We start from the raw sequence: 12,665 nt of genomic DNA on the forward strand, positions 1-12,665 counted from the left end.
TCTTAGCTATTCTGCACAACTGATAAAAATATATATATATTAATTACAATCAGCTGAAATACACATCATCGTATCATGTTGTAATTCACCAAAACATTAAAATTTTATTTTCCAAATCTTACTTTGTGTGGTCTAAAATATCCATCAGCACATATTTCACAGTTGATCCCAGTAGTATGTTGAGTACAGTTTAAGCACACACCACCTCCTATATACTGGCCATGAATATCCATGCTCCTTTTCTGATCTGCAATACTCTGATTGTAATAACAATCTTCTGCTTTGTTATGACAGTTGCACTCTGAGAAGGAATGGAAAAGAAATCAATTCTTTTTATTTACATTGTGTAACAGTTCCTACAACACTGACATTTTTCAAAGTGGAAAATGTAAGTAGAAGAGCATATAAATTCATTTCAAAAGTGTGCTTTTTTCCCTTTAACCATGCTATATGCCTCAGCAGCCTTGATACAATGTATTTCTTAGCAAGTAAGCACATTTCAAAACCACTGTCACCACTTTAATAGCACCGTTTTTAACGGTATTCTGTAGATCCCACTAAGACAATCCTGTCAGGACTGACGTCGACAGTGATGTGTGCTATTAGCAATAACTGTTCTTCCATTTTCTGTCCTCTGCATTACAGAAGAGAATCTGCCTAGTTCTTTTCTTATTTGTATTATAGACAAAAGTCTGAGAAGTCAACAATACCAGTACACAAGTATAAATTTGATTTAGGTTAGAGGATACTTCGGTCCGAACAGTCATAAACACCTACTTTGCAAAGAGTGACTTTAAGACTTGTGTAAAGACTTCAACTAAAAAGACTACTCTTCTATTCGCAACTGTAAATTTTATCTAATAGGTTCTTAATTGTCTGCAGCTTGTGCTATGCATGAGCGATGTGAAGAGAGAAAAAGCACTAATTAGCCCTAGCAACACATTCAGCCATACTGGCACAGCTTAAGTCAATCTATCAGATAATCTGAAATGTAATTGGCCAGTAAGGAGTTTCTTTCAAAACATTTGTTATCAGAACAAACTTGTTTATCAGACAAAATTTATGATCAATGTAAGAAATCTGCATTCCAAGTAGCTAACAAAATGATTGATGCAAATCTGCTAGTTTTTATAGGAGTATAATAAATCCCCAAGTCTCTTTGAAAAAGAGACTCTGAAAGCTTTACTACATGACAACTCCACTAGCCAGGGAGTCATATTGGATAGAATATTTAAAACTATCTTAACAGTTATGATTAGAAGTAGGTCTTCTACCTTTAAACAATCCCATGAAGACAGTTAATAGTTTGTGGATTTTTCTTGGGAATTAGTATAGATCTAGATGAAAAGCAACCTCAAACAAGAAAATAATAAGCCTTTATGAAACTATCTAAACCCCTGTGCATACTTACTCTCACATTTGTTCCCAGCAGAAATGGTTCCTGGTCTCCACGGTTTCTGGTGGTAGCCCGGACAGCACTTGTTACAGCTCTCTCCACACGTGTTGTGTTCACACTGGCACTGCAATTTCTAAGAATAAAAAATTTGCTTTCTTGAAATATTTTTTAATGGATAATTTAATCAATGCTGCCAAAAGTCTGCCTAATGTCAGACTTACTCCAAAAAATGTCAAGACCCACGAATACCCCACAATTAGCATTAGACTGCTCAACCATGCCATAGCAACTATTGGTGAACAGCTTTTCTAGAACAGGAGGGACAAATCTCCTGTGTTGCAAGAGAGACTGTTTCTTGTTGTGCCCCTTGAATTGTTGAAATTTAATGCCAAAGAAAAATAGTTTACTTCAAGAAAGTTACATTACGAGAGACCCAGATATGCTTGCACAGAAAAGGAAGAAAATTATAGCAAATAATCTGTGTGCACCGTATCGTAAGATCTCTTTTGGCCTCCTCTTTCTCATTCTCCTTAGGCAAAGTCCTTTTTTTTTTTTTTAAATTAGAAAAGTTGTTTTGTGAAAATAAATTAATGAGGTTAAAGAATACCTTTGTGATTTCATCCAGAGGGCAGCTTCGAGCATGGCCATAACAAATACACATGCCACCAACAGAGATGTCCTTTATTGAATAGTAGTACTACAAAAAACAAAGTTGAAAAAGGGATGAATAAAAGACATTTACATTTATTTACATCTTCCCCCCTACTCTGGAAAATAAAATACCAGCATTCGACTACTCTGTGACTTGAAAAATAAAAGAAATACTTGAAAATATAAGAAGCTTTGAATTTTTGCCACCTGGGGAAACCTTCCCTTCTTCCATGTTTTTCCTCACTGGTACAAAACAATAACTGACTTTAAACAAGTACGCACAATTCCTCAGCTTTAGGAAAGACCACCAAATGTGACCTCGGCCAAAATTCACTTGTAAAAAAATCCTTTTTTCACCCTCTAAGAAGCCATGAAGCATAACAAATTGCTGTATTTTAATTTCAGTCTGGGGAGTAAGAGTATGCTTTCTTAAAATGGGAACTCTGCCCTCCCTTAGAACCGGTTTGTGCACTCGCTTCCAGACCAGGTCTTTGCTACTAGTGTGTAGGCAGTGTATTATTCTGTCCAAATTCTTAGCTTAAAAATTGGTGATACAGCAGAGCACAATCCATTAATATTGCCAGGTGGGGAGCAAAAGCAACATACATAAGGAAAGGATTTAATTTGCAAGGCAAGGAAGAGGCAGGAAACGGCCATCTGGGTTCAGTTACAGCTGCAGTATCAACATGATTGGCCTGTTTGTATCCTGGGAAGTATGTACTACAGGCGAATGAAAGAGAAACACTTTCTGAGGATACTTCTAAGGAAAGAGTTCAAGACTCTCAGACCTAACAACCCTACAGTCATCTGGTTCAGGAAAAGGAGGTGGCCCTGGGTGGTCAGACATGCTGACTCCTGGACTGTTATTTCTTTGAAGGATCTTGGAGCTGGAGCAAACTAGCCTCTCTGATTTCATGCTTAATTTTTTATGTTTTTAAAATTTTTATTATGTTTAGTATTTTAGTATTTTTTTTAATGTTATGGACTTGAATTACAAAAAACATTCAGGGACTTATCATGAACAGTAAGTCCTTAACTACAGAGAAGGAGGCCCAGACTGAGAAAAGTAGGAGGACAAAAGCAGAGCTGTATTTCTCACTGCATTCTCTGCTTCATCTCCTTTGTCTTTCTTCCTTAAAACTCACAGTGTATGGCCCACAGCAGCTGCCTGAAGTTGAACAAGAGACCAATGCTAATAAAATGCTACAGACAGAAATAAATAAATAAATAGAATACAGAAATAAAGGTGCTGTTGAACACTTCAAAAAGTTCTGCATCAGCCCTTTTACAAGGCTACATACAAGAAACTAAAAGCAATTGGTGTCAACAACTGGATGTGAAGTCTTCAAAAACAATAAAAACACAATCCAGAAAGCTGGAAGTGATTACCTCGGTTGTAGTTGGTTGCACAGTAAGACACAATGTGAGACATCAGGATTTGGGAACCCTGCCCAATAAAAACCCACATCTTGTGAAGATGAAGATGCGTAGCTTTTCATGCAAAACTGCACTAAGTAGTGCTAGGTGGGCTAGTACTAAGCCCTGGTTTGCACAACTGCGTGTGTTACAAAAGCAATGGGAATGCTTGTCCTCAACACCCTTATTTCCCAGATGTATGTTTGTATGCTTCCATGTCGAGCCTTTCTTTTTGGGGTGTATTTCTTGATATTACAATACTATCAACAGACATAAATGTCAACTAGCCTGCTCCACAGGAACATCTCACCTGCTCAGGCTGTGCATTAACCATTTGCCTATGGCCAGCAAGGCACAGCTGGAGCAGCTGTCCAATACTCTGCACTTGCAGTCTCCGTGCTAGCAATTCCCATACAGGGCAGACAGAATAAGCAGAACATCCAGATTTTACACTTTAGAAATGCTGCAGCTGAATGGGCACCTCCATGACCGAGGTAAGAGTGGGGCTGCCTTGAAAGCAGCCACCAAACCCTGACCAAATCCAAGTTCCTTTCTCCCTTCTGTACCCAGCTATCCAGCCAGACCTCACAGAAGCAGTGTCAATGCACAAGGATTGCCTGTATCAGAGAAGCCACAAATTGCAAGAGTCCTGTTGCTGCACAAGGAGGAGTTGCCTGCAGATGTTCTTCAAGGCAGAGAGCTACAAAGGAAGGGGAAGAGGAAACACTTCTCATATTCTTCTGTCCTCATCAGAAAGTCTAGCTTCATAGAAAAACTTGAAGCCACTGATGTCCTAACGTATGGGTGTCAGGCAAATTAAGAAGAGGGTCAAAATGGCAAAATACAAAGCAGAAATACCGCAGAGCAGTTAGTCACGGTAGGTAGTGTTATTAGGGGCTCCAATACTGAATTTCTGTGAGAGCTTGAAGAAGTCAGCCTAAGTGCTTGGTGCCTCAGTTTCCCCAGTTTCAATATCAAATATGTAAAGATCAGTTAACACTCTCAGAATTCTATCTGAGTGTTTTACATTATTATTAATTCCTGAGCTTTAAAACATTTGGTTACAACAGCCTTAAAAAAATTAAGAAAACTCTCATCAGACATCAAAATTCACAATGGCTAGGTTTTCAAATAATTATTTTTATGAACCAGAGCATTGGGTCCTGAAATCCTTGATACACCAGAAAAGGTACTGCAGTTGCATCAAGAGCAACCTCAAGTGACATTTCCATCAGCCAAACCATATTTTTTATTTTGATGATAAAGCATTATAAACACTGTTCCTAGCATAAATAATTTACACAAACAAATAAAACAAAAAGCAAACAAATAAAAAACAATCTGTAAAAAGCATTTTTTCAAAGTTGTTTCTGACAAGGTATTGTTGTTAATAACGTCAAAGGGAAGGCAAGAATTATTTAACTACCTGTCATCAAAACAACTCTGTGAATGCAAGGATCAAGTACTGCCTCCTCCACGAATAGATCAGAAAAGGCTTTCTATCGAGTCATACTGAATACCATTTATGAACAATCAGCTTACCCTTCTGGTAACAATGGGGTCTAGTTCTTTAGGATCATTATGGCTGAGAGTCATGAGGTCAGCGTTAAGAGTTCTAATACGCTGCAGTCGTAGGCGAATGTATCGTGCAGAAGTAAATTCCAAAAGCTTTTGTGAAGGATCATCAGCGCTAGGCCTACCGTTGATCAGTGACGTGTGAATCTAGAAAGAGGGACTGGCTTAATCATAAAGATAATTGTGATTCATTTGCAACAACAAACATCTTAGTGTGAGAATTAAAAACATAGAACTTAAGCCTGTTTTCCAACCACTCAGGATGGTGAGATGTTAAACTACCTGGAATTCATTTTTCTTCCCCATCCTCTACCTGCAGGTAGAATTCCTGCTTCCTGACTCACGCAGTTCTGAAATCACCACTCTCAGCTCATTATAGTCTCAAGTCTCCTGGACTTTTGTGGAGATAGCATAAAAAGAAAAACAGTACCACAAGCTAGTCCTTAGTCCCCACAGTCTTCCTTTCTCTCCCTTATTGAGATGGAACATGTAACTCTGGCCTTAAGCACAGTTTTGTCCTTACAAATTTCTCCTCTACAATTTGTAAAGACCTTACTGCAAAACATAATATGGCACACATGCTCAATCTGGGGTCATTAATCCTATGCCTTGCTGGGACAGGGCTGTGCAATCAGCAAGGAGTACTCAGGGATATGAGAGCGCAGTGGGAAGCCACAACACAGATGACATTTGAAAGCAAGGGGCTGCCACCACAAACCAACTCATCTGGTCTCCATCTTTCTCGCACAATCCCAATTGGCCCCACTAAGATGGCTTTTGGTATCGAGCTGCACAACTTATTCTGCCAAGAGCCCCTTCCTTCTTTCCAAAGCAACTTAGGAACACACAAGGATTTAGTCTCATATGACCATGCAGTTCCTGCTCCATTTTACAGAAGAAACTGAAAAATGAGACCCTACAGGCCACAAACAAATGTTAAAACAGTTCACCTGGTGTCCACAACAAATAAGGGGTCAATTTATAGTTTCAACTTTGTCCAGTACTGTCAAATTGTTCCTCTGAAAATACTTCTAAATATTAAAGATTTTTTTATTATTATTTTTTAAAAATTTTAATTCTGTAGTGGAGCTAGGGGCTTCCTAGACAGTAACTGTGTTATTTCAAAGACATACAAACCGAGACTGGTAATGGAGTTCACACTCCCAACATTATGATTTTGCCATTTATGGGTTATCACCATCCCTTCTAAATATTCTAATACACTGTGTTTGAAGAATTTCACTTTTCTGATAGCCCATTCAGAAACTACCCATCATCCATTTTCCAACTGCAGAATAACAGTTATGAAACCCAAAACCTTTTCCAGGTCCGATCCTGCATATTAACACCACCTTATACAATATTCAGCTCTCATAGAAACACAGAGAGTTCTTCTAGTCTATTTCCTACCCCAAAGCAGGATTTACTAGCCTTTTGTTCAACCAATCTGTTCTTGAAGACCACTGTTGGTGGTGACTCTACAATCCTCCAAGGCAATCTATTCCGGCTCTTTCTGGCTTTATTGTTAGAAATGCTCCTAATCTCTAAACCATGTTTTCCTTGTTGCAATTTCAGATCACTTCTTCCATCCTGTCACAGACATGCAAAACAGATTATTCCTCCTTGTACCCATGTTTAACGCAACTGAAGACTGAACATGCCCACCCCATCTCTCTAGGCAAACTGGTTGCAATATATTCATTCAAAAGTCATGTTTTCTGCTGGGAATTACAAGAATTGTTGGCCAAATATTCAAATATCACTGCACTACTTCCACTGAAAAAAACAAAAACATATATACTCACTGTAGACGAACCCAACTTTAGCACGGAGCACCACATCCTACTCTTATTTACCCTTAACTACAGATGTATAATCTGCTGGGCTCAGTGCAATCCTTCGATTTTCACAACAAAGAGAGGAGGACCCAAACATGGCATTTGGAGTTCTAGCATGTTGTGTTTCCTTTTTATCCCTTAGACTCCAGAGATTTAAAGATCCAAAAAGGCCTGTTACAACCAGCTGGCCTTACCTCCTGTGTGACACATGCCATTTCATTTTACATAGTCTTTCCTGCCTAAATCTCCAATTGTCTGGTAATATATACTCTCTCTACTCATGAATAGTGCCTTCAAGTGATGAAATGTGAAACATTATTCACATTTTATCTCTAAAGTTATCTACTGGCTTGCCCAGTAGAAATTCTGTAATAATACGTTATAATTTCTATAGAGACAACAGAGGAATCTTTCCTAGCAGGAAAAGAAAGAAACAGTAGGGACAGAGACTAAGACACTAAGGAAGAAAAAGAATGATTCTCCATGTGCACTGCTATATTTGGCTAATATATTGCTTATATATGGCTTATATACACTGATATATTTGTATTATATATTTTTGGCTTACTTGTCCTCCATAATTCAAGACCTTTTCCAAATAACATCAGTTTAAGCCTTGGAATTCATCATGAGCCCTGACTTCATTACATAAATTTCTGGAAGAAGCAGATCTTCAAGCAGTATAAATCAGGTAAACCACACAGCTTATAGTACAGTAGCTATACCTCTTCAAATCTGTGAAAAATCTAGCAGCCAAACTAGCATAATATCTGATTTGGCAAAAAATGTTATTATTAAGTGACATCCACATTTAGACATGTGATCTTTTTACCTTACCGGTTCTTTCACATCAGAGCACTACAAGCTGACTGCAGAACATTGGGATGCTAGCAAACGCTGGATACAAGCCAGGTGCTTGTAGAGATCAGTTGGTCTGCAGGACTTCCTATAGCCCCATACTTAAGTTCAATAGGTTGGCCAGAACCAATTAGAAAGCACTAAATACATGTATTTTCAAAAGGGTGCCAAGATTCACTAATAGAGGTTGTGAGATACTCTGTGCAGAGAATATTCCCGTCTGTCTGCCATTCCAGTTATGAAGGAGCAGCCTGTCCTTTGTGAATGACAGCTTTTATGTGGGAATGTTGATCTGCTTGAGGGTAGGAAGGCTCTATAGAGGGATCTGGAGAGGCTGGATCAATGGGCTGAGGCCAACTGTATGAGGTTCAACAAGGCTCAGTGCCGGGTCCTGCACTTGGGTCACAACAACCCCATGCAGCACTACAGGCTTGGGGAAGAGCGGCTGGAAAGCTGCCTGGCAGAGAAGGACCTGGGGGTGTTGGTCGACAGCTGGCTGAATATCAGCTGGCAGTGTGCCCAGGTGGCCAAGAAGGTCAACAGCATCCTGGCTTGTATCAGAAATAGTGTGGCCAGCAGGACTAGGGAAGTGATCGTCCCCCTGTACTCAGCCCTGGTGAGGCCGCACCTTGAATACTGTGTTCAGTTTTGGGCCCCTCACTATAAGAAAGACATTGAGGTGCTGGAGTGTGTCCAAAGAAGGGCAATGATGCTGGTGACGGCTCTAGAGCACAAGTCTTATGAGGAGCGGCTGAGGTAACTGGGGTTGTTTAGCCTGGAGAAAAGGAGGCTGAGGGGAGACCTTATCACTCTCTACAACTACCTGAAAGGAGGTTGTAGCGAGGTGGGTGTTGGTCTCTTCTCCCAAGTAGCAAGTGACAGGACAAGAGGAAATGGCCTCAAGTTGCACCAGGGGAGGTTTAGATTGGATATTAGGAAAAATTTCTTCACTGAAAGGGTTATCAAGCATTGGAACAGGCTGCCCAGGGAAGTGGTTGAGTCACTATCCTTGGAGGTATTTAAAAGACATGTAGATGTGGCACTTAGGGACATGGTTTAGTGGTAGACTTGGCAGTGTTAGGTTTACGGTTGGACTCAATGATCTTAAAGGTATTTTCCAACCTAAATGATTCTATGATATACACAGCAATTTAATTCTGTCATTTTTTATGTTCTTATGTTTTTATGTTACTGCACTTAGAAAAAAAACAATGTTCTGGATAGTGTCACCCAATTAATTCTGTGTATATCAGGAAAAATAAATGAGAAAAAAAGTCACTAAACTGAATCTCTGGCACTCCTGGGTTTAGAGTTGTATGGCCTATCAGACATACATTACAAGAGGCACTCTTTGTACAGAGTCAACCTAAGGGTTTTCTGGTTAATTGTGTGGAGAGACAGGTTAAGTTTCTTTGTCTGTTCCATCTGATCTGTGGGGCATATGCTTACATCACTGCAATAAACATTTGATTAAAGTGAATGGGACTTGATGTTACTGAATTATATTGTTTTTTTCCTGCTGAAACATAGTTTTAAGTTTATGTGAAAGTCTGACACTCTTCAGCTCTTAGCTGCATACACTCCAGTCTTTTTTTAACCAGGAAATAAAAACATATTGGCTTCTATTATGCTAAGAGTTACTAGCCTTCTCCATGGGACAATGCTGCATTTTTTATCACGCTCTTACACTATAGCATTCACAATAGAATAACCGCTGGTTTTAATGTATCATTTCATTATGTGGCTGCCTCTATGTAATAAATTACACAAGTGCCATGAATAGAGTTTGTTAAAAGAAAGACCAATCAACAGTGAGGCTGCACAACTCGTAGCTCTTTTAATTATGCTACATCCCTGAAACAATGCCAAGGCTTGTTTAGGAGTTCCAGCTGTGCCGAGCACTTCAACAGTGTTTGCAGTTTTATCTCACACAACCAGGTGTTCCTAACACAGAGGTTTTCTTTATTAAATGAAAAACCTGGCAAAACATACAGCCTCTGTTACAGTCTTTCAGGATAAAGCAACTAACAATTCACAGCTAATAGCTACCATCAAATTACGTGGAGAGAGAGAACAAAGAGTTTAGTAACGGGAATACGTAGAGCCAAAGACATGTTTCATCCCAATATTTAAAAGTTTGCTATACTGGTACATGATGTAAAGATAGCATCATTAAAGAAGAATAACAGATCATCTGGTAGTACTGGGGGCGATGAACTCTGTAACTGTAATCTAAAAGCTTTCAAATTGCTATCAGTCCATGTTCTTACAAACGGCAAGTGGAAAACCAAACATACCTCTCCATGTTCCAGGGGAACTAGTCTGGAATAATAGGAGGTGCAGATCACTTCATCATCTCTTTTGTAAGTTGGCGGCCCAATTCTTGGCGTAATATTATAACGAGTTAAACATTCGGTATCACTAATTGCATAGTACTGCCATGGTCTGAACTCTGTGCCATCTATGGAGCGTTCCAAAATCCAGTTTCCAGGTCGTGGAGCATTAGCAGCTTTGATGATGACATATGCAACTTGAAAGACCTAAAAAAAAGCAAGAAAAAATTTTAACACTTCATTATGCTGTAAAAGACCACTATAAGCCAACTGGGCACTAAATTCAAATTTTAAAAGCAGTATATTGTTTGCCTGGGGAGAGGGTAAAATTTGGTACAGTGACTCTGGATAAAATTTTTGCACAAACTTTTGACAAAAGGCCAGTCTAATCTTTTACAGAAATATGTATCATTTTTTGTCAAAACTCTGAACATTACAACGAAACATTTATGTGACTAAAAAAAGACTAAATATATTCAGTGTATCATTCTGTGTTAATGTAATAGCTGAAATCTGTATCTACACTGTACATTTCAGGATTACTTGGGTATAACATTCTTTCTATGGGAAATGTGCTATTTAGCTTTTCGAACCACTGAGGGCTTCAAAGAAGTGGGTTGGTTTTTTTTCAAAACAGCTGCAGCCCAAACAACTCTGTTTCACATTTTAGCTGGGAGTTTAATCCTCTCAGTAATAGCATTTCTGATAAGCTTTTTACACCCTGTATTAAAAATCTCTGTGCATACCATTTTCATTCTGTGTTAAAGTTATTTAAGCAGACTATTTACAGACACTGCTGAAAACACACAGAGGTGAATAAGATGAATGTGACAAATATAAGCATGATAACCTTATGTGGTGGGTTGACCCTGGCTAGATGCCAGGTGCCCACCAAAGCTGCTCTATCACTCCCCCTCCTCAACTGGACAGGGGAGAGAAAATAAAATGAAAGGCTTGTGGGTCGAGATAAGGACAGGGAGAGATCACTCACCAATTACCATCATGGGTAAAACAGACTCGACTTGGGGAAAAAAATTAATTTATTACCAGTCAAATCAGAGTAGGGTAATGAGAAATAAAACCAAATCTTAAAAACACCTTCCCCCCCACCCCTCCCTTCTTCCCGGGCTTAACTTTACTCCCAAATTCTCTACCTCCTCCCCCCAAGCGGCACAGGGGGACAGGGAATGGGGGTTTGGGTCAGTTCATCACATGTTTCTGCTGCTCCTTCCTCCTCAGGGGGAGGACTCCTCACACTCTTCCCCTGCTCCAGCGTGGGGTCCCTCCCACGGGAGACAGTCCTCCATGAACTTCTCCAACATGAGTCCTTCCCATGGGCTGCAGTTCTTCATGAACTGCTCCAGCGTGGGTCCCTTCCATGGGGTGCAGTCCTTCAGGAACAGACTGCTCCAGCGTGGGTCCCCCATGGGGTCACAAGTCCTGCCAGCAAATCTGCTCCAGCGTGGGCTCCTCTCTCCACGGGGCCACAGGTCCGCAGGTCCTGCCAGGACCCTGCTCCAGCGCAGGCTTCCCACAGGGTCACAGCCTTCTTTGGGCATCCACCTGCTCCGGCATGGGGTCCTCCACGGGCTGCAGGTGGATATCTGCTCTACCGTGGACCTCCATGGGCTGCAGGGGGACAGCCTGCCTCACCATGGTCTTCACCATGGGCTGCAGGGGAATCTCTGCTCTGGCGCCTGGAGCACCTCCTCCCCCTCCTTCTTCACTGACCTTGGTGTCTACAGAGTGGTTTCTCTCACATGTTCTCACTCCTCTCTCTGGCTGCTGTTGCTGTTGTGCAGCAACTTTTCCCCACTTCTTAAATACATTATCACAGAGGAACTACCACTGTCGCTGATGAACTTGGCCTTGGCCAGCAGCAGGTCCGTCTTGGAGCCAGCTGGCATTGGCTCTATCGGACATAGGGGAAGCTTCTAGCAGCTTCTCACAGAAGCCACCCCTGTAGGCCCCTCGCTACCAAAACCTTGCCATGCAAACCCAATACACCTTATTTAAGAATAGTAGCTATTTTAAGATGTGTACTCTCTAAGCTATACAGGTATCTTGACTATTTTTTTAACAATCCTGGGTCCAAAGTGAAATCCCCATCCACACAACACCACTGTTCAGCACTTCTGTGAGTAGGCAGGGCAGTAATTAAGTTTATATCACCTTTTAAATGACCTTGTCATGGCAGCTAGATAATCTGCACTAGCCCCCAACTAGCTACAGCATTAGACACTAACACTGAAGTACACTTATTGCAAAGCTACTATCTTCCTTGCCTAATACGTACTACATCACCTCACTTAAAAAGGCTGTCTTTGCAAATTGATAAGACTTCTATATAGGAGTTTAATGTTTTACATGCAGTATAGTATCAAGCCACATTTAGATGAAAGAAAAATGCCATATTATTCAACCATCTCAGAGGTATGTATTCTCACTTGAGCAGACTGCCTGGTCAGCTGGTATAATCATCATAATTCCTGTCTGCATGTGCAGTATTAATACTATGTTGAGCTCCAATTTGGCCACAATCAGTTCTTTCAGACATTTTAAATTTTAAATTTTTTTTTTTTTAGGTTTTTTTTTTTG

General features: G+C 40.3%; 1 protein-coding gene across 1 annotated transcript in view; it reads right to left on the reverse strand.

The window, feature by feature from the left end:
• Positions 1 to 12,665, reverse strand: part of LAMA1 (laminin subunit alpha 1) — a 126,084-nt gene that overhangs the window by 65,762 nt on the left and 47,657 nt on the right. Inside the window, exons 5-9 of the mRNA XM_050890870.1 lie at positions 10,032 to 10,274; positions 5,006 to 5,185; positions 2,004 to 2,093; positions 1,412 to 1,529; positions 123 to 301 (exon numbers count right to left, since the gene is read on the reverse strand). Of these exons, the coding sequence (XP_050746827.1) occupies positions 123 to 301; positions 1,412 to 1,529; positions 2,004 to 2,093; positions 5,006 to 5,185; positions 10,032 to 10,274 (810 nt within the window). The remainder of the gene's footprint in view (positions 1 to 122; positions 302 to 1,411; positions 1,530 to 2,003; positions 2,094 to 5,005; positions 5,186 to 10,031; positions 10,275 to 12,665) is intronic.

The sequence above is a fragment of the Gymnogyps californianus genome, chromosome 2, assembly GCF_018139145.2.
Source record: "Gymnogyps californianus isolate 813 chromosome 2, ASM1813914v2, whole genome shotgun sequence".
Taxonomy (NCBI): domain Eukaryota; kingdom Metazoa; phylum Chordata; class Aves; order Accipitriformes; family Cathartidae; genus Gymnogyps; species Gymnogyps californianus.